The following is a 22,412-nucleotide window of genomic DNA, read 5'->3' on the forward strand; positions in this document are numbered from 1 at the left end:
TGAAGTTTGTGTGGGAAGATGCTCATCACTGTCCAGGGTGAGTGAGGGTGAGCCGCAAATGGAAGATGTCACGAATTAGTTCATCGTGTAAGAAAGACTCTGCTCGGCTCTTCCAGGAAATAGTACATGGCTTGAAACTAATCAGGTTCTCTGTGACTCTACATCTACACAAGACTGCCATTTGCTCTTTGAAAGCCTGATGTTGCTGAGTTTCTGTCCAGAAATCACTTTATTTTTGACTGTGCCCCACATCCCTGAGAGAGGCTCAGGTTAGGTCATCCCCCTTTGAATTCAAGTTCAACCATTATTCTTTCAGTGATGGTTTCTGAATCTTTAAGAGCCAAGACACCTTTGAAGTTTTGACTAAATACTTCATTTTAAATCTTGGGACCAATTTAGTTAAAAATTAACAGTGTTATAGAGTTACTGGCATACTTGTTGAAAAGACATGGCTATAGAAATTTTGAAATATGTAGGTCTAAAAAATACATGAGACAGGGAATGGGAGAGAAGAGGGGGAAAGTTCACAAAGATAAGCAGTGCCCGAACTAGCATTTTCCCCTTGTGTTGCCCAGTTATGTGTCTCAATTTTTGCTGATGAAGAAAATGTCATTTATTTTTAATGCATAGAGAAAGCACAAGATGAAAGTTTTGGACAGAATAGTTTTCTATATATACATTCATCCAGGACTCTACATTTCTCTTATAAAACCCTGCATCAGTATATATTGCATGGATGTTCCAGCCTCCTGACCTGAGAGCCTGGAGTAATGTCTGTACATTTTGCTAATATAAGGAAAAGGGCAGACTGGCTACTTCAATTTAATAGATGCAGGCACAAACAACACTCATTACAAAAATTCTACTGGAAACAACTTTTTAAAAACTTCAATTATACAGTATGGACTGAGGACTGTGTCCGAATCCCCTTTTCCTCTCGTAATAATTTGCCACACTCTACATCTGTAGATAAAGTAGTCCCGGAAGTGGAGTTGGTCGGATGGGTTTGTTTACACTGCAGTCCATAAAAGAAACAAAAAGCCTTGCATGCAAAAGAAATGGAAAAAAATAAAGGTGAATAAATAAAAAGCAAGAATGAATGTTTAAATGAAAAATTAAATCAAATGAAGCCAGCAGTTATGAAGCAGCACATTAAAAGCATAATATATACAAGCTTTTATTTCTCAAATTAGTAGCATAAAACAAGACACCCCAAGAGCAAATTGAAAGTTAAAGCAGCCCAGTCCATTCTACGTATTAATTAAAGAGTTTTCTATAGTGAGGTCCAGGAAAGGGGCTTCGTAACCTCACAACTGTAACTCTGGGGAGGGTTCCCATAAAGGAGCAAGATTAGAATGAATCATCCTAGGGTTGGATACTCAATATAGTTTGCACATAAAGAAAGTGGCTCTCCTATCTGGTTATTAATCAAAGCCAGCCATACAATTTGCAGGACTCTGTGCAAAATGGACACATGGAGTCTTATGTTGAAAATTATTAAGAGTTTCATGACATTGGTGATAGAGGTAATAGTACTTAGCTTTGAGATTCTAATGGTATCTTTAAATTAAACTAGTGGATTAGTATGCTACAATGCCCTGGAGCTCTGTATTTTATTTTAGAAGGGAATTATCTTCAATCTCAGTCAGTTTTGGATTTTCTCCTCAAAGCATCTAAGTTCCAGGCATGAACACCTTGGTAAAATGGCTTGCCTATTGAAATTGCTCCATCATCCTAGATGCAATTTAAAAAAATAAAGTCTCAAATATACTTTATTTTCATGTTGTATGGTTTATCATATTCATAGCAAAAGTTACATAAGTTATCTTTCCACACGTTGTATCTCAGTGTAAGTAAATGACCAATTTAAAAATACTGCTTTGTATTTTTTTTTTATAGAAATTGTTTTGCAAGAGTACCTCTGCTCAACATGTATACTGAAGGGCTGGTGACAGTTCTCTCATGTCTTCTGTCATTTTTTTGATTATGCGTCTCTTGCTCTTTTTATAGTTTCTATCTTAAGAACAAATAACTGTTGAAGAAATCAACTGAGTTTGGAATTTCTGCACTGTCATTCCAAGTAGCGCTAATTGGATTTGGTGTACAAGACTCTTCCTTCTTCTCATTAATAAATGATAGAGCTGCAGAGCCTGCAGCACCTGGCAGGGATTCAATGCTCTTTGCTCTAACTCAGAAATGACTTTTCTGGGCATCCAATTCAATAGACTGTTACAAACAGGGAAAGTATCCTTAACACTCTCTAAACTTCAGACAGCAAATTCAAAGTAAAAACTACCCTGTCTTAGAAAGAGATGACTCACCTGCTCAATGTCATTGTTCTTCCGCGATTTGTATAAGAATTCTCCAATGGCTACAAACACAGAAAGGACGAGTCCCGCAGCCAGAACAATGAAGATACCCCCGATATTTTCCACTCCTAGAGCACTGGCTTCTTTACTGTCTTCTTCAGGGCAGCCATTTCCCCTCCACCATTTCTCTTTCATCATATGAAGCTTCCCTTCTTCTTGTAGTTGAAGAATAGCAATTGTAATTTTATCACGGTAAGGGGAGCCTGAAAGTTGGGGGTGATTTGGATGTTGATCACCAGAGAGATAAGAAGATATTAAGACATTTCACTATCTTAGCGATGAGTACTGCAGAGTTGCTATGAAACCCTTATGAACAAATCTATCAGCCAAAGCTAGGAATGACCACTCCTCTATCTTCAAGGCTCTAATTAATAAGAAAAGGGGGAGGTGCCATGTCCAAGTTTCTCATTCTAAATAAATATTAAGTAGGAATTCTATGACATTTCTTCCTTCCTTCCCTCCCTCCCTCCCTCCCTCCCTCCCTCCCTCCCTCTCTCTCTCTCTCTCTCTCTCTCTCTCTCTCTCTCTCTCACTCTCTCTCACTCTCTCTCTTTCTTTCTTTCTCTTTCTTCTTTTCTTCCTTTTCCTGAGTTATTCACCAATCTTTTCACATTTCAAGGGATTTATTGTCTAGATTCTATTTCTCTGGTCTCTTGGTGATCTCTTATCTTGGCTAAGTTTGGCCATTCTTTCTTCTGGTTCCCTATCTCCATTAGAGTTCAGCTACATCACTTCTCTGGCCAAGGGGAGCTAAAGTGATGGACGATATTTCTATTCCTGTGTCATAAATCTTCCCAACATTCTCTGCTTGCTGTCTTTTCCTAAATACACTGCAATAAGGAAACCCTTTCAAGGCAGTAGTGATGAGGATGTCACAGAGAGAAGGAGTTTGGCTGCTAGGGTCACTGCCTGAAGCACATTTTCTCTTTTAACCCAGACTGAGTCATGACAAGCATGGACTTTTACTGTGTAAGACATTCAAAGATTTCAGATGTTTACAGTGACTCATCCGTACTGATTCATGTACCAATTAAGGCAAAGTATGTTTTGGATAATTCTGAGTTGCTATAATGTTCTGTGGCAAAAATTTGGTAATATTTATGGTCTGTCTCCTGGTAATACCATAGAAACTTACATTATGAAGGTTTGGAAAGTGCCAATGGGAATAAATGGACACAATTTCTTAGTTCTGAATTCCTATGTTAACCAATAGAAAAGAGATAAAACAAGGTTCCTTTACTCATTTATTTCCTTGATGACAGCATTTTTTTGATAGAATTTCTTGTCCTCAGTAGTAGGAAGCTCCCTTTGCATACAAAATCTAAAGCTATTCCTGCTAGAGGCAAATTGAAAAGTCGGGGTCTTAAAGAAAAAGGCAAAATCTTAGGAATAATAAAGTAACGATCATTTGTTAAAGTGGTTTAAAGAAAATTAAAATCTGAAGGTATGATTAAGAGCCAAAAGTCGAAGTCAGCTCTTCTTATTTCTTATATCTCAGTGCCATTCTGTGAAAGTGCTCGCAGCTCCCTTCCCATCCTTACAGATGACTTATGTCCTCCCATGTCATAGCTTAATACAACAAGCTCAGGTCTAATCTTCTGTCATCTTCCATTTATTCTTTCCTAAGACTCAAAAAAATTGTCAACACACAAAATCTACCTTAGGAAGAAGTGTGGAATGCATTAGAGGGAGATTATAGCTTGCCAATACGGAATATGGATTTTTGGGTGAGGAAATGGATTTTTGAAAACAAAAGATATCAGCTCTTTGCTTAAACTCTCCCAGAACAATGGGTAGAGGCAAAATTAGCAGCATTAATATCCCCAGAGTGTGCAAGCAAATTAGAGAACCTGGAGTACATTGCTTTAAGGTACGTGGAAATGCTCTGATGAGAGTGAGAGCAGTACTCCTGGTCATGGCTGCACAGTAGTCACAATGATATACACAGTGGGTACTCAATAAATGCTCGCTGCCACTCTCCTCCTGCCTTCAGGCGGCACAAGGCCTAACACATTACAGACAGATGGAGATCCAATCTCTGCTGAATGCTGGTCTCTAAGGAAGGTAATTTCCAGCCTTCCAGTAACCTGTTTAAATCTTAACTGCTCCCATTCCATTCTCCTGAAGCTTGATTTTAAATCCCCCCGGGAGGCACATTTCTAGAGCGTCTGTCCTGAGAGTCTCTAAGCAGCAGTTTTCAATTTTAGCTTGTGACTGGGCCAACTTTACCAGTCTTCTATTATGGGAGAGACTTCAGAGTCTCTGGGGACCCAGGGCAAGAGCAGACAGGGTGGAGACCTTTTCTGCATATCTCTTAGCTTCAGCCTTTGTGACTGGTTTAAGTGGTCTGGTTGACCCTCAGAAGTGACTTCTTGCAAACCATGTGGGGGGGGAAAAACTATCAGTACACATGGATCTTTCTGAATAGCAACTGATCTTTTTTAAAAAATAAATTCATCATAAAAGGAGCCTTTCTCAAACGTTCCCAGCAGCTGTATTCCCCATGGATGAGTTCTCTCTGAAGCCCACCATCTGCTCCAATTATTCCCTCATTGTTTTTGCTTTAAAGGCATGACAGGTTTATCACCACTATGAAAAACTCCTGGAGTATATTTCTTTTCATCTAGGAAGGGGAGACGGAGGCTCTTGAACATGAGCATTTGTTGTAGGTAAAGTTGGGAAAAGAGAGAGAGGATGAATACGTGTAGGTCTCTCCATGTAATAGGTATCATGATGGATGAGTGTAGACAGACTCATCACAGAGGCAGCCTCATTCACAGGAGGGCAGATAGCAAGCCCTAATGTGCTGTATTCCTTCAGCTGAGCTGCAGAAAGGATCAGCTCCCAGGATCCCTGCCTCAGGCCACCTCCACACTGTCAGAAACTGTGGAGTTAAGGATGAAACATTAAGCAGGGCCTTACGTTTGCTCACAAAGCACTCTGTTACTGAGCTGGCTCCCCAACCCCCAAATATTCCACTCCTTGAAAGGAATACAAATTAACATTCTTATGTTCACATGCAGCTGCTCTCAGAGTGATACACATTCCTGTTTTCTATCATTGCTACACACAGAAAATTTGCTGTCATAGAGGGATGCTAAAGCGATCAAATGGGGTTGTCTGGTAGAAGACTGAGTGAGAAAGCTTCTAGTTTAAAGATGGCTGAATTAGGATAATCTCGCTGCTACTCAAGAAGAAAGATACTGTGAGTCTCGTCAATCCCGAGGTCCCAGTTCTGCAAAGATTAAGGCAAAAACTATTCCTGGTGTTTTTTTGTTTGTTTGTTTGTTTGCTTTTTTTTGTTTTGTTTTTCTGACGTATGCTTCATTTACTAAACGGGCTGTGAGGAACATTTGCTAAACTTCTCCCATGTATGTTATCTAAAATTAGATGGGCCAAGCTGGGTTAGGGAGATAGGACATTGTTTTAAGCCTCCCAAATTTATTTTGTTTATTTAGTTATTGTCCTATGGCCTTTATGGCCCTGAAGAACATGTTGAATACATGCTATAAGAGATTCTCACTTGGAGAACAACCAGGAATACTACTGTCTCTATCGGGAAGAGTCATCAGAATTATTTGGCTTCTAGAGTTCTAGCTCTCTGTCTGCTGTCTTCCTCTGTGGCACTAGCTGGCTTTCTCTGAGTCTGCTTTACTGTGGCTCTCTCACGTCACTGGCATGCTCTCATTGGTTCATCTCTGTGTCTTTGGGATATGTTTTTTTTCCCCTCCTTGTTTCCATGTCACATGACCTTTGAGATTCTTGAACGTGTGTTCCTAATTGCCTATCCCTTATAATTGTTCACTGTCTTGTCTATTGGCCCCACTGTCAGTTGTATGTATGATGTGATATTTACGCTGCGTACATGCTTCTGTGTACTGCCATTAGTACATGTTACATGACCAGTCCCTTCAAAGAGTGGGAGTCCAATTGCTCTAAAAATTAATAAACATAAGCAAGCTTAAGTTCATTTAAATACATTAGACTTAAATACAAGAGGTTAGTCATCTTAAACTGACCAGAATTTTCAGACATCTCCAAGACTCATAATACATTGCCCTATATTACTATTATTATACATTTAAAATAATGTTTACCATTCTTTTTCATTTCAAATATTGCTTTATGGATTTTAACAAAAATATTGTTACTGATTTACTAGTTATAACATTTGAGACAAGTGATGTAAAGGTACTTTATATTCTATTGAAATACTTACATTTTCTGCAAATTTTATCACTCCTTATAAATTCTTAATAAAGTCCTAACTTAAGTGTTCTAACAGCAAAACTTTAAGCAAGTATTCATTCTTGAAGCTTGGGGAAGCTCATGTCATGGGTATTCAACAATGTTTGGGTGTTAAATCCAATAAAGGTTATCCTCATTAGGTTTCTGTTGTGATTAAATATTATGACCAAAAGCAACTTGGGAAGGAAAAGGTTTATTTCATCTTACAGCGGACAGTCCATCACTGAAGGAAGTGAGGCGGAGATCATAGATGGACACGTCTTACTGGCTTGTTTCCCCATGGTATGCCTTCTTGTGCCTCTCAGGACCACAAGCCTAGGGGTTTTAGCATCACCCACAGTGGCCTATGCCCCCCCTCACCAATTATTTATCAATAAAATGCCATTCAGTCTTACCTATAGGCCAATCTGATGAAGGCATTTTCTTAACTGAGATTTCATTTTAAAGATGACTCTACCCGTGTTACGTTGACAAAAATGCTAGCCATCACAAGAATAAGTAGGATAAAGAGACAATATTTTGCTGCAACACCTCCAAAAAAGGGTCCTATTCTTTGGTAAGTCATCTATTCTCTTGACCAGAGGGGTCATGGAGACCCCCCCCCCCAATACTGAAGTCTAGCCACTTTCCATTCTTTGAAGAGGAAGCTCAGCACAAGAAACTCTTCAGTGCTTGCTATTGAAGTAGCATGGGCAGCCAGGCTTTGTCCAGTCCAGGAGTATGATATGACTGGTAGAGGAAAACTAAAGGAGCCTATCCCTGTATCCCTACCCACACGGAAGCTTGACATAGCATAATGAAAATAAGTTAATTACACCACCTACATGGTCTAAACACCCAGTGGGAAAGTATAACCAAAGAGTAAAATAGTCCTACTAGAAGCCCGTTTAGTAGTACTACAAGGACTCTCATTCTGACCAGGGTCTGCCAGCAGACCTGGTATTTCTAATAATGCATAGTTAGTCATTCAGGTAACCAGCAATTAGAAAGGATGCCTAGAACGTTTGTAGGCAGCTATACACCAACTGGCTACCTTTAAATCCATCTTTTATCTTGATTTCCTCTTGCCTAAAATCCCGAAATATCTGTTTCCACAATACAGTAGCCTTTTGCCTTTCTGCTACTTAACCAAAATGCAAAAATATATTTTGTTGTTGTTGTATGGTGCTAGCCTATTGCTCAGCTTTTGTTTTTGTTTCATTTTGTTCATGGGTTAGCTTAATTGTCAACTTGACATAGCTTACATTCACCTAGGAAGAGATGCACAATGAGGGATGGCCCACACTCGGTTGACCTGTGGGCGTGTCTGTGGGGAGGGTTGTCTTAAGGAAGTTAATGCTATGGGAAGACCCAGACCACTGTGGACAGCACCATCCCTAAGCAGGGGGCTTTTAATTGTAGTGAGTGGAGAACTGAGCTGAACACAAGCAAGCAAGTAAACACATCTGCTTTCAATTCTCTCTGTTCTTGAATGTGTATGTGACAGGGCTCTCCCAGCTATCACTCCTGTGATTGCCTTGGGACAATGGACTGTAGCCTGGGATTGAAATCAGAATAAGCCTCTCTGCCTAAGTGGCAGTTTGTCAGTGTATTTTAATATCTCAGCAACAGAAATGAAACCGGAATACTGCCCAAAGACTATTCATAAAACTCACTACTCAAATAGCTAAATTAGCCCACGGTTTAAAAAATAATATTGGTATACTTATTTTCCCTTGCAAGGGTTGTGCCTCGAAACTGTTGAGGCCTAGATTTGATGATTATTGTTTAAGATGGAACCATATATGTATGCTGAAGGCAGAGACTGTTGTCATGTAACAAATGCAGACATGTTCAACGACGTCTAAGTATGAACGAGCAAGTAAATCTTCCTTGGGTTTGACAGTGGGATTTTTAAAGTCAGTGGCTGGTCTTGGCTAACTTGGTTGTGTCCCTTCCTAGGACCACTTGCAGCCATATGTGCACTTCTTTCATTTATTCCCTGAATTTTAACCTGCTCATTAAGTGTGTGTAATCTGGAGTTGAGCTGTTCTACATTCTGATGATGTTTTACGATCTGCTACTAATAAGCTCTTTGGACCAGCCAACAAGGATCTTCTACCCAGACCATTGTTATGTAGGTTTGTTGTGGTGGTGGTGGTGGTGGTCTCCTCTGAGTCATGGATGACAGGTCACACCACTCCTTTGCCTTGCTTATCTCAAAGCAGGTACAAGAAGAGATATCTAAGGAATCTACCACAGTTGTATTGGTTGATTTTTTTTTGGGGGGGGGAGGAGAATGTGGAGTGAAGGCCATTAGCTGTAACTAGTCAAACTGCAGAGAGCAAATGACTCAAATGACCAAGCTATGTGCCCAACCCTGATTGATGCATCTATAAACACAACGCAACTCCTGCACACAAGTTTCAGGGAACCTTGTGGAAGACAAGGGGCAGGCAGACTGTAAGAGCCAGAGGACCAGGATTTCTGCTATGAGTTTGTGCTGCCTAGCCACGATAGAAAAGATGCACCTTTGAGATGTCAAAATGGCTGCCCGAATGTACTGGAACAATTCCAGTAGCAGTGTGACATTCTGGTGTATACAGGGGAGATCTCATGGATTTCCCTCTAGATTAGGAGCTACAGCGATTAGCAACTGCTCAGAGAGGGAGAATTATTTTTTCTCAGGGATGAGCTCCCATTTGTAATCCAGTAACGATCAGCCCTAGAAGCATACATGCAAGCAATACTAAACATATGCAACAGGCTATATTTATATGCTTACTCACTTATATGTATATACAACACTTATATGTATATACAACAACAGCAATGGTTGAAAAGGAGGAGGTGGTGAATTTGAAGGGCAGCAGACATGGAAGAGTAGGAAGAGAAAGAAATGATGTAATTAATGTTTTTATTAACTTAATTAAATTTAGGATATGTTAATAGGACTTTTGGGATAGCATTGGAAATGTAAATGAGGAAAATACCTAATTAAAAAAATATATTATTAAAAAAATATTTTAAACAAAAAATAGTGTGGAGCCAACTTGGTGGTACAACCGAAGCTCTTTAATTAATTAATAGATTAATTAATAGTAATGTGGTAAATATTGTTGAACATGGGTTGATTACAGTTTTTAAAAGAAAGCTAATTAATTGTCAGGTTATTGATATTAGGAAATTTAGTTCACCTAAATGATGACTTTGTTTTCTGTTAAGAAAATGAAGCACATGGCTATACTTGTTCTTAAAATTCTATACCTCTTCTGCTACTGATGGGAAAGGTATCCTTTAGACAAGTCATGATCTTTAACCGTTTGCAGTTGAGAGCATTCTCTGGTACCACTCAAGCAAAGCAACCAGTTTGACTTGTGATCTGTCTTGGCTTCTAAGCAGTGAAGTTTATGACCCCTGCCTGATATTGACGGTCACACTGCATAATCCCTGTCAAACATGGCAAAAAAGTACAGACAAGTAAATCAAGCCTACCTAGGGCTCTTATCTGTCTGGCTTGGCTCTTACTATAATCCTTTGCTACTGGATTAGCCCCCAGTTCTAGATGGCCTTATTTCTCTCCGTTGGATTATCAAAGCTTTACCTGAGAGGAACAGGTTGTCTTAATGATAGAACATCATAAGTACAGCTTTCTTTATGGTGAAACAATAGGAAGAAGTGTTCTAATGAGAAAGATCAGTAATTGTCCCCTGAACTTAGACTCCTTTTATGTTTATTGCTGTTACTATCACAGAAAAGGATAGTACATGGGTATGTAGTCCTTCCAGGCAGTAGGTTCTTGAGAAGGCACTGTGCTATTGAACTGAACAAGTAGAAATATTTGGATCTTTCAGGTAGATATTCTTTGACTTTAGCTTATTGTCTGAGAAAAGTTTGAATTTTAATTTCTGCCTCTTTCTTTAGACAGATATGGCATTGTTTCTCATTTATTAAGATGGAGAAATAGCTCTCTACATGCAGAATTAGTTTTCATCTACACATAGAATTAATTTTCTTATATTCTAATATAACTTAAGTTATAAAAACTAGATATATAAGATACTCAAGAAAATAATGAATGAAGATTAATTAGGAAAACAGTTCTTTAAAATATTGCTGGTCAGGATAAAATCTATATAAATCTTAAATAGTTACATAAAATATAAAATAAATAGTAGTTGGAAATTGATTAAGTATCTGAGATTCCTCAATTTAAATGATGTCTATCTTTTAAAATGGACATTTCTCTTCCTTGTTCGTTGACTACACATTACGCTTCTCACATGTTGAATACTTGTAATCAACATCGCCCCAACTTAGCCTTGGCTCATGTCTTGCCCCTCTTACCGATAGGTGTCCCCACTCCATAGCCTTTGGAGTCTATGAGGCCCCCGATCTGAGTGAGGTTGCAGTTCCTCTGTGTCACATATTCAATGCTGGTGGACTCCATCAGCAGGGCGTAGTCGGTGGTGAGCACCCTTTGGATTCCCTCATCGCTGTTTTTAACCAGGGCACTCTGCTGTCTACTGCTCATGAAAGCCCACATTTTCTCATACGTGGAGATTTTTGATTTCTGCAGAGAGAACAAAAGGACACCCACCAGCAGAAGAGTGCTGAAAAAAATATCACCTAAGGCTGTTCACCATCCTAGTGGGTCAAATAGTAAAGGGGGAATCTCTGTGCGTGGGAATCTGGAGGGATGACGTTGGGACTTCAGTCTTACAGGTAGCAGAGAAGAGATTATTCTGTAATGAAGACAGCCTAGACATATTTAGATTGATATGGAAGAAAAGGAGACGTTGGCAGATGGAAATCGGGGCTCAAGGGTTTTTTCTCGACTTTTGGTTAGTTTCAGTAATAGTGCTTGACTTATGAACGGTTGACATTGGGAACAGGACTTCACAGTGCCCACAGCCAATCTGAGGCTCTCTCCCTACAGACCTCTAGTTATTGACCCTACTTCCCTTCAGTCATTGGCCAGCCGTCACTTTATCGTTTCTGGGCAAGAAAATTCCAGTGCTAGGGATAGCCTGGGATATGTCACTTGCATCTTCTGCTTGTTTGTGAAAGAAATGCATCCATGGTTAAATTTTCTACAAAAATGAAGCATATAAATGCTCTTTTCTAGTTGGTATTCAAACCAGAAGCGTCTCCCTTCTTTTTATGTATATAATTTCTCATTGCAATCATTTTTTTTTTTAGATAACAAGGGCTGCATGTTTCATTTGAAAGCGTTCTATGATTTTCATGTCTTTTATTCAGCTTTTTGGTAGAGTCAATAATAGACTATCTATATGATATATTATATATGCAACTATACATAGACACAATTACCTCATTATCTTCTTTTCTTTGTTAAAACATACTGCCTGCATTTCCATATTGCTTAGATATGGATTTCCATTCTTTTGAATATCTATGATTAGGCATTTTACATTTTTACTCTGTAATTTCCATAATGTTTCAAGTTTTTCCCCCCTGAATCTGTCTTCATTTGCATCAGTACACCCTCCCATCTATCTCAACGATCAATGTCATCATGGGAATTACTGATGTTTTCAAGCTAAAGTTGGTTGTGATCCATGTAGACTCCTTGGCGAGGGAATATTATCCTAGGGGTACGGAGAAGCTGAAAACAGGAGGTGGGGCTGCAGACATGGAAGGAATAGCTCATGAATCAGCTCTAGTGGCTGTTCATGCTCAAGTGTTCCCAACTTATTTGACTCCTGAGTCTGTGTAAGACCTGTGTTGACAGAATATGCCTTATGAGTTGGAGAGGTGGAGGACAGATGGCTTTAGTTTGGATTGTTAGGCATTTAAAGAACCCCATGGGAAAGATCGTATGAGACAGATATAATTCAGTCCACATACCTTGTACAAGGTGATGATTTATGGGATCCACTCTATCATGATGAAGCTCCTGAGACTAACTCCACAGCCCCAGGGGATCTGCAAATCGGAGCTAATGTTTCCACAAAAAAGGTGTGCCCTGGGTACTAGGGCTGATGCTTCATTTGTTGTACGGTTTCAGCCTCAAAGAGTCTGATACTACTAAATTCTTTATGAAGAGAAGAGCTACTTATACAAAAGTGGGGAGGTCACTCTGTCTTTTCTGTAGCAAATGTATGGCTGGAGAAAATTATTCCATTATCAGGAAACTACCTTAAGGGGAAATAATTTTCTTTGAAGCATGAAATTTTAAAGTTATCAGAGACTTTAGAGATAGATTCACTTAAGCTATCATTTTTATAGAGGAGAAACTTTTGGTACAAACTGTTTGAAGACTTCAGAAAAAGACAGTGGAAGTTAACATCAGAAAAATTCTAGACCCCAGGAACCCCAATATTTCATTCAATGTTCCTTCCACTGATCCATGATGACTTGGGTAAAGTAGATGTCTGTATTGCAAAAGGTTTTTGACAATGACTTTAATCTTATTTAATCTACATGTGAAAACATAGCCTTTATGGAAGCTTTAGCTAGTTGTTTTTATGTTGGTACAACATAGATATTACTATTTATTTTTTATAATTTTTTTATGGTTAGAAAAGTGGAATTTTGCTTTGTAGAAGTAAGAGACATAAAATATTGGCCATGGAAGGAAAAGCTATCCAGAAACCGCCCAACCTAGGGATCCATCCCATCTACAGACACCAAACCCTTATACTATTGCTGATGCCAAGAAGTGCTTGCTGACAGGATCCTGGTATAGCTGTCCCCTGAGAAGCTCTGCCAGAGCCTGACCAATACAGATGCAGATGCTCACAGCCAGTTATTGGACTGAGCTTGGGGACCCCCAGTGGTGGATTTAGGGGAAAGACTGAAGGAGCTGAAGGGGTTTTTAACCCCATAGGAAGAACAACAATATCAACCAACCACACCCCCCCAAAGCTCCCAGGAACTAAACTACCAACCAAAGAGTACATATGGAGGGACCCATGGCTCCATCTGCATATGTAGCAGAGGATGGCCGTGTCTGGCATCAATGGGAGGGAGGACCCTTGGTCCCATGGAGGCTCGATGACCCAGGGCAGGGGAATGCTAGGGCAGTGAGTCAGAAGTGGGTGGGTGGGTGAGTACCATCATAGAACGGGGGTGGGTGGGGGGAGGGGGGAGGGGGAGGGGGACTTGTGGAGGGGAAACTGGGAAGAGGGATAACATTTGAAATGTAAATAAATAAAATATCCAATAAAAATAATAGTAAACAAATAAATAGAAAAAAATGACCATTTTATCCATAGAAAATGGACTGCATGAGGAGACCTTCAAGTCATAGTCACTGGGAGATAGTGGATTTTCCATCACGGGTTATCTACCCAGAGACATTTTTGCTGGGAAATTTCCCTTGAGGATTCTCCAAGGCCATTGCTCTGTTTTCTATATCAGGCCCTTTATAAAACAGGTCTTGGGATAAGTGACCTACATAGGTCACAGTTTGTAGCTAGATGAGCCACTAAGCCAAAGATATCTTTCTTGCTTATCTCCCAGTGCTATTTACTGTAATACTGTGCTCAATGAAGTTTATTCCTTTGTCAGGCCCTAAAATAGCATTTTCAGAGTAAATGTGTTGTATCCTTTCTAATAGATAATTTTATTAGTTTTAAAGGTGAGAATCTTAGCACTTCTTCAAATTATGAGTATGCTTTGCCAAAATTATGGTAAATGCTAAAAGACCAAACCGAGTGTTTAAATGACAGCTTTCCCTTTCCAGATTGTCTGTATCCCGAGTAAGCCTCCAAAATCACTCTAGATAACGCAGGATATTAAACCATGGGGGTGTGATTGCCTCTCATTTCACTGAATATATCAAAAGCCAATTAGAACACTTGGATCCTTAGAGGACACAGGCTCAGATGAATTCCTTAGCCTGGTTTAACCTGATTATATATCTGTCTTCCTGCCAATAAACACAGTTGACAAATACTAAGCATTTCTAATCTGTTAGAGGGCAGGGCCAATGTAATAAGGCCTATGATTACTTATTTCTCACTTTCCACCTTAAGACGTATGTAGGCTGAGTACTCGCTGGGTGGTGACTTGCAGGGTATACGTTGGCAGTTACAAACAGTTGAGAATAGTGATGATAATGGGCACAGACAGTGTTCACCGTGTAGCATGCCTTGCTCTGAGCACTGTGCATGTACTCATTCCTTTAAGGAGAAAGGAATCATTAAGATTTCAGCTTTACAGATGCAGACATAGAATACCACCCTGAAATGTGTTCACGCTGGGGTCTCATTCCAGTACTCTTGTTCCAGAGTCTAGGTTCTTCATCAAAGGGAATTGATTTTTTTTTTGTTCAAATACTCATAGCCAGATAACCTAACTCATCTTCCAAAGAAATCGCTCAAGTGTTCGTAAGCAGCTCTCTGTTGTAAGAGAGATGTTGTAGATCTTGCACTTAGCATATCATACATGAAGGGTATTTAATGACTTTCAATAGGTTCTATTCATTGAGACAAAAATTCAGAGTGTTTCAAGATATGCAGATACGGAACCTGGAAGACAATGTGGGTATAGTTTGTTCTTTGTCTTGTCCTTCCTAGCATTTGTTTTGTCTATGGTTCGTTTTCAGCTACAGGGTTTTTGTGACAGGATGTGAGGATGGACAGAGCTCAGAAGTATAGTATGAGTCTAAGATTGATAGAGCTTCCATATTATAGAAACAGTTTTTCAATGTTTCATTTCTATTGAGATAAGCATTGTTTATCACAGCACTCCCCCCAACCGAGTTATAGCACATCTGCAGGGAGAAAATATGATCCCATTATTCAGTAGAATCAATACGTGTGAAATCCTGCTTCAGGCCACAGTATTTGAAGGTCTTATGTATAGATCCATGTTTACACTTTTTTTTCACTTAGTTTCATAAGCCTACACACATTCATATTAGGAATATGTTATTGAGATTTTCGTTTTGGCATTGTGTCAAAAGTGAGTTTATAAATGTGCTATGTGCCATAAAGAACACATCAATGATCAAAATAATTCTATATTAAGTCCTTCTAGTAGAAGACTGAGAAATCCTAATCTTAAAAAGTACCTCTAGAAATTAACCAAAGATTTTTGACAATTCAGAATTCAAGCTTAAGAAGCCAACATACAGAGGAGAATGCCTGCCTGAAAGACAACTGTTTCACTTAAAATAATGAAATGTCATGAAATGGTAATTTCCCACACCACAGTAAAACATGATTTAGTGTAACTATCACCATTTGAAGCAAGACCATTAGGAAACATCATCTGTGGTGTTGTGGGGGCTCTGCCGTTCCAGATACAATCATTGTGTCACAGCCTACTCTTACCTTGAATCAATAGAAAGTTATGACATTTGAAGATTCTCTAAGGCTTAACAGTTTCATTGGTTCCCTTAAGGGAATTCTCCCGATGAGACTTAAGTATCTTTGCTCAAATCTGTTTCATGTTTTTCTCCTGTCTCCAGTTAAAGACTGCTACATTACAAGCAATATACCAAACTTTTTAAAAGGTTAAGTTAAATTGAGCTTATAGATATTTCCTTCCAAGCAAATACATTTTTATCTTCTCACTCTAATAGTCAAGGAACCCAAGTTTTCAAACAGGAAGATTTTATGGAAAGAACGCCCTCCTGTGTAGAAAAGTTCGAGGACTTTCTCTCGTCTTTTGTTTCCCACTGGTTTTGTCTGAACTCTGTCTCCCTGTGATAGCTTCAGTTCCACAGGTGCTGGGCTCAGAGATTTTCTTGAAATAGCTTCAGCTTTGCCGATGGCACTAACCACTCTCGCTGCCAGGAGATCACAGAGGTTACCATTCCTAATTCCCACAGCTGGTTCAAAGTCCCTAGACCATGAAAGCCAGCAATGACAAGTCCGTGATGATTTTCTTAAAACCCATTTTATCCACATCATTTCAGGCAGAATGTAGATCTAATCTCTGTAATCCCCTGGCTTGAGTCTGGGAGGACAGTGACTTTTTCACCAGGCAGGATTCTACTGAGAAGTTTCTCTTACACGACTCTTTCATAGCCAATCTGACTCACAGGAACCCTTACGCTTATTTCACATCCTGTGTGTGGAGTGAGAGCTGTACTGTATTTAACAGGTTGCACCTGGCGTGTATGGCTATTGCACTTCTTAGCACCAAGCTTTGCAGAAGAGTTTAACCTCCCCCCCTCCTACCTTCTACACTGCCAGCGTCCAGCCTTGGTGTTGACATTTTGGAGACACTGGAAAAAATCCTGAGCTGAGTTAAATTGACCTGCCTTGCAGAATTCTGCTCATCAGCCATATGGGAAATGTCTTTAAATGCAGTGAATGTGTTCAGGAAATGCTTCCAGACCCGGGACTTTTTGCCTGGCAAGACTACTGGATGTTTTTCAGATCTTGGGACCTGGTACTGGCTTGGGATTTAACAGGAGGCACACGATCTAGAGATTACTGAGCAAAGTGGCTGAAAAAAGGCCAGAACGGTAAAAATTTAAGTCTACGGAGAGTGAAACTGTGAGAAATTGATGATAATGGTGATAGCTTTTAAATTGCTTACCATTTGATAAGGAAATTGGGTAAGGGTATTCCCTCCATTAAGTCCTGTAACCCTGAAAACTATCTCATGGCTTAGATGTTAGCTTCAATTTACAGGCAGGGAAGTTAGGTATGGAGAATTGGAGCAACCTGTCAAGGTCCACATAATTAATTAGTGAGAGTCAAGATTTGAATCCAGGCTATACGGCTCCAGATGCTGCATATGAGTGTTTCCCTGGAGACTTTAATACACAACCTAGCATTTGAGAATTTGATAGTAGTAGGTTTCCTGAGATGATCTACGGTATTTCTTATGTGTGAAACATGCATGAAAACCAATACCCTCCTGGGATGGTGGTTCACAGAAGGTGTCTGTAAATAATTGTTTTAGGCCTCCTCACCTATCTCCTTTGGGGGAGGTGACATACTATATTGTCATGTGACACTGAAGTTAGGTTCCTTATTTAATGAGCCAGTTAATAGAGTTATAACAAGGAGAAAGAACAGCTTTGTGCACAGGTATCATTTCTAGTTTCTATGAGAGATAGAGAAATAATGTCCCTTCTGGAAGGAAACGTGTAATTGGATGTTGTGGCTATCAGTTCTCTTTGCTAGAAAGTACAGAAAAAGGCCAGGTAAGTGTAGGAAAGTTATAGCCAAGCTGCATCCACAGACCTTAACCTGTGTACTGACTGTTCCTTGATTCCTGTTATGTTGATGGTGGCCCCAGGAAGTCAGAAGAGCAGCAAGAGCCTTACCTGTTCAGTATTTCAGTGATTAAAAGGGATAAGCCACCTACCAGCAGAACAGAGGGAAGACAGTGTGATAGTTAACACTGGGTTGCTAACCAGCCTCATTTCATGCCAAGTACTAACAAAAAAGTTGGTTGGCAATTTCTGCTGAGTCTGTTGAATTACTGAATTATGAAGTTTTGACTGATAAACTTGTCTATAAATAAAGTCATGATAAGGAGAACACAGTAGTCCCCTGATACCTAATTTCCTAAGCAAACTGAACAGTACCAGGATGGCTGGTGAAGTCCTTGGCCTTTCCCTAACCATGGTTTGCTAATTGTCCTTGTAATAAATGTCACACTTTGATCACAGAGACTATTATATCATCCCTGGTGATTAAAACTTTGAGACTCAAAGTGCCCGTGAACTTCTGAAAATGTAGGTATAATAAATATAATTAGTTCTCTGACCTTGCTCAAAGAAATACAGTTATTATTTTCCTTATGATCATTGTTCGAGAATCTCAAGATGTCTGTTTAAAGGTTTCTGGAACTTTGTGTAACATAAGCTACCTTTCGATCTCTCTGTCTTTCTGCCTGTCTTTCTACCTGCCTTTCTCTCTCTCTATCTCTCACACAGTCTTTGAAGATCAATGTGTTCCCACATACAAATGACTCAATGAAAAAAAGTTTAGAAGGCTTCCAAATCTAAGACACAAATCTCTGTGACCTAGTTTTTCTTTAAATGTCAGCAAAGGGGGTTTACAAGATGACTCTGAAGTTAGAACACTTGTTGCTCATCCAGAGAATCTAAATTCAGTTCCCATCACCCATATTGGGCTACTCAAAATCTCCTGTAAGTCTAGTTCCAGAGGATCTTATGCCCGTTGCTTGCTTCTGTGGGCACTTAAACTCATGTATAGGAATGCGCGCGTGCGCGCGCGCACACACACACACACACACACACACACACACACGCACGCATTCTAAATATATACATCTTGAAAATAGTCCAAATGAGTTTCTTGAAAAAGTCAGCTAATCCGCACTTAACCAGAATCCAGATAAAGGAATAGGGAAACTCATTTGGACTATTTTAGAAGCATAAATTTTGTTGATTTAAAAAAAAAATTGAGAATTGAATGCAGGTATTCTAGAATATAAGGTATCGTGCTGTTTGTAAAAATGTCAAAGTCTAGAAGAAAATGCCAATGAGTTTTGATTTAAATGTTTGCAAGTAGTTCTCAGGCACACATTGGAGACAACACTTCAGTAAAAACAACCACTGAGAGTGGCGCTTGGCAGTAACATTGTGTGGACAGCTTTCCTTATTAAATTCTGGTAAGTTATTTTATTTTAAACTGCTATTGTAGGTGTAGAATCATTCTTGGTTAGAGGGATGACTCAGAGGGTAAAAGTCCTTATAACCGATTCTGATAATCTTAGTTGTATCCCTGCATTAGGAAGGCTGAGAGCAAGTGACCTAAGTGAAAACAAGAAGCAATCCTGAGTGGTAGGATTTGGTCTAACCTAGCACATTGTAGCTGGTGCCTGAAGCAGAAACAGAAAGACTACTCAGGCATGAAATGACACATAGTGAAAGCAGAGAGCTAAGTTCTGCAAGTTGTCCTCTGACCTACAGACACTTCATAACATGCATACATGTGTATACACACACACACACACACACACACACACACACACAATAAATAAATAAATAAATAAATAAATAAATAAATAAATGTAAAATACTTTAAACCAAACCAAACCAAAACCACTTTGCTATAGCCTGGAGAGTAAATGTGAGGAATCAGTACATTCTTTTTGGTTGTGGATTTTGGTAATAGCCATGGCCCCTACGCCTGCCAATTCTTTAGCTCTGGAATGGTTTGAACCCACCTTGGAAATGAAGGGACAGGTTACTGCAAGGGTGCTTGGAAGAGACATTCACTGAAGTGCCATGCAATGTGAAATGTCTTTTTCATGACTGAGTAGTCTTTCTGTTTCTGCTTCAGCCACCAGGTAGAATGTGCTAGGTTAGGCCAAATCCTACCACTCAGGATTGCTTCTTGTTTTCGCTTAGGTCAGTGGCTCTCAGCCTTCCTAATGCAGTGACCCTTTAATACAGTTCCTCATGTGTAGTGACCCACAACCATAAAATTATTTTTACTTACTACTGTTATGAATTGTAATGTAAATATCGGACAAGCAGGATATCTGATATGTGTTCCCTATGAATGCGTTGTTTGACCCCCGCATCCCTCAAGGGGAGCCCATCCCACAGACTGGGAAATGCTGGCTTAAGAAGTAAAGGCTGGGAGAAACGGAGGCCTGGAGGCATAGCAAGGGTGGCATTGATAGGATTGAGTCCTTGAACTTGTAACTTGTCACTGAGAGACTGAAGTCTGGCCGAAACTGTCCCAACAGCTAAAAGGCTGGGTGTTTCCTTCTCTTGTAGGACAGCCTAGATTATGAACTCTTTAAGCTTGAAGCTGCACCCTTTTTGACATCTTGCTTTCCCCCAAGGGGAAAACAAAATCAGATTCAGTACTTGTTTTCTTTTTTGCAAATAAATTCTCTCTTGATAAACAGGGTTCCTGGGCCACAGGCTGACACATAAAGTGGGGGACTTGGAAAACAGGGACTCTTCTTCAGTAGGTCTGTGTTTCTAGCCACCTCTTCACTCCCTGCATGCTTGTGTGCGTGTGTATGTGTGTGTGTGCATGTGTGTGTTTGTATGCATGTTTGGGTGCTTGTGTGGAAGTGTGTGTGTGTGTGTATACTTGTGTGCATGTGCATGCTTGTGTGCATGTGTGCGTGAGTGTGTGCGTGCATTTCTCTGTCTTTATGTCTAGATGTCTATATATCTCTTGGATAATGTATTTTACATTTTGCATTTACCATGAACATGTTTTCGAAGGACCTCCTATGTACTAGTCACTAGTTTATACTGTGAATATATTTTTGACTACCTACTATGTTACAGTCACTAGATTGTGTTCTGGTTATACATTAATAAAAAATATTAGTTCTCCACCCTTGAAGAGGAAACTTTCTAGAACTCTCTGAAGTGGACCTAGCTTTGCTCAAGTTAGGTCAGGTCTACTGTTCACAGAGCGGTCCTCCCCCACTGTTGGTAGTGAGCATCTGAAAGTGCTTGGGATCTCTTTTGGACATTTATTGCTATTAGTTTTCTTCCTTGGGGGCAGCCTTTCTGACGGTGGCGGCCTGGGAAATCACAGTAGCCCGTTTCCCCATACTTCCAGATTCCTTGATAATGCCATGCAATACTAACCATTTTAGATTGTTCTGCAGAAACACATAATTTACTTTGATAATTTTTCCTCTGTCTCCTGTGCCTGGCCAGTGACTTCCCTTGTCTATGACAAAAACCTTAATGGAAGTTTACTTTGATAAACTCTTCACGGACTGATTTTAGGAAAATACCAAAATTTTTAGAAACTTGGGAAATCTTGTATATATATATATATATATATATATATATATATATGGTCTATACACACACACACACACATATATATATGGTCTATACACACACATATATGGTATATATGTGTATATATATATATATATATATATATATATATGTGTGTGTGTGTGTGTATGTATATAAAATCATTCCTAAATATCTCCCTCCAAGGGAAACATAATCTCTGGAATGCATATACTTACTAAATTAGTGACTTTGTCCTTAATATGAAAATATTTTTAAAAAAAGTTTTTCTTGGGGCTGGAGAGATGGCTCAGCAGTTAAGAGCACTGATTGCTCTTCCAGAGGTCCTGAGTTCAATTCTCAGCAACCACATGGTGAACCATCTGAAATGGGATTATGGTGCTGTCTTCTGGTGTGTCTGAAAACAGCTACAGTGTACTCACATATACAAAATAAATAAATCTTTAAAAAAGCTTTTCTTAACATAAAAGGAAAGTATATACTGCCTTTTCACATTAGCCTGCTGCTTAATAGATCTCTAGGTATGTTTACCCAACATCAGTTTCTGTCCTTATTGCAACCATTGCTAACATTCTTCACTTAGGTAATGAATGGAGACTGCTACACAGTGAAGCACCCCCTTTGTCCTTCTTCTCCTGGTAATTTTTGTTCCAAAGTTAGTAAACGTCACAAGTACACGCAGGCCGGGCTGACACCTTTATTTCTAGGAATCCGAGTGTGACGTTTGCAAAGATGCTTTTAGGTTTGTTCTGGTTACAAATGCTGTTCTATGACCATTTAATAAGATCATTCCCTTATACCACTAATGTTTATTTTCTGTAGTTTTAAAAGGTGGTACAACATTATGAACTAACCAGTACCCTGGAGCTCTTGACTTTAGCTGCATATGTATCAAATGATGGCCTAGTCGGCCATCACTGGAAAGAGAGGCCCATTGGACACACAAACTTTATATGCCCCAGTACAGGGGAACGCCAGGACTAAAAAAAAAAAAAAAAAAAAAAAAAAAAAAAAATGGGAAAGGGTGGGTAGGGAAATGGGGGAGAGGGGAGAGAGTATGGGGGACTTTTGGGATAGCATTGGAAATGTAATTGAGGAAAATACATAAT

At 39.4% G+C, this 22,412-nt stretch overlaps 1 protein-coding gene and 1 long non-coding RNA gene across 4 annotated transcripts in view; one reads left to right on the plus strand and one right to left on the minus strand.

The window, feature by feature from the left end:
- LOC147000676 (uncharacterized) overlaps positions 1-22,412 on the plus strand; it is a 79,484-nt gene that overhangs the window by 55,049 nt on the left and 2,023 nt on the right. The gene's annotated exons all lie outside the window — the stretch shown is intronic.
- Positions 1-22,412, minus strand: part of Grik1 (glutamate ionotropic receptor kainate type subunit 1) — a 411,505-nt gene that overhangs the window by 16,115 nt on the left and 372,978 nt on the right. For 2 of the 3 annotated variants that reach the window (XM_085832163.1, XM_085832162.1), the window contains 2 exons: positions 10,944-11,169; positions 2,322-2,572 (listed from right to left, as the gene is read on the minus strand). In XM_085832163.1, the coding sequence (XP_085688289.1) occupies positions 2,322-2,572; positions 10,944-11,169 (477 nt within the window). The remainder of the gene's footprint in view (positions 1-2,321; positions 2,573-10,943; positions 11,170-22,412) is intronic. The other variant, XM_085832164.1, reaches the window with a different exon arrangement.

The sequence above is a fragment of the Mus caroli genome, unplaced genomic scaffold (assembly GCF_978045245.1).
Source record: "Mus caroli unplaced genomic scaffold, Mus_caroli_1 scaffold_17, whole genome shotgun sequence".
Lineage (NCBI taxonomy): Eukaryota > Metazoa > Chordata > Mammalia > Rodentia > Muridae > Mus > Mus caroli.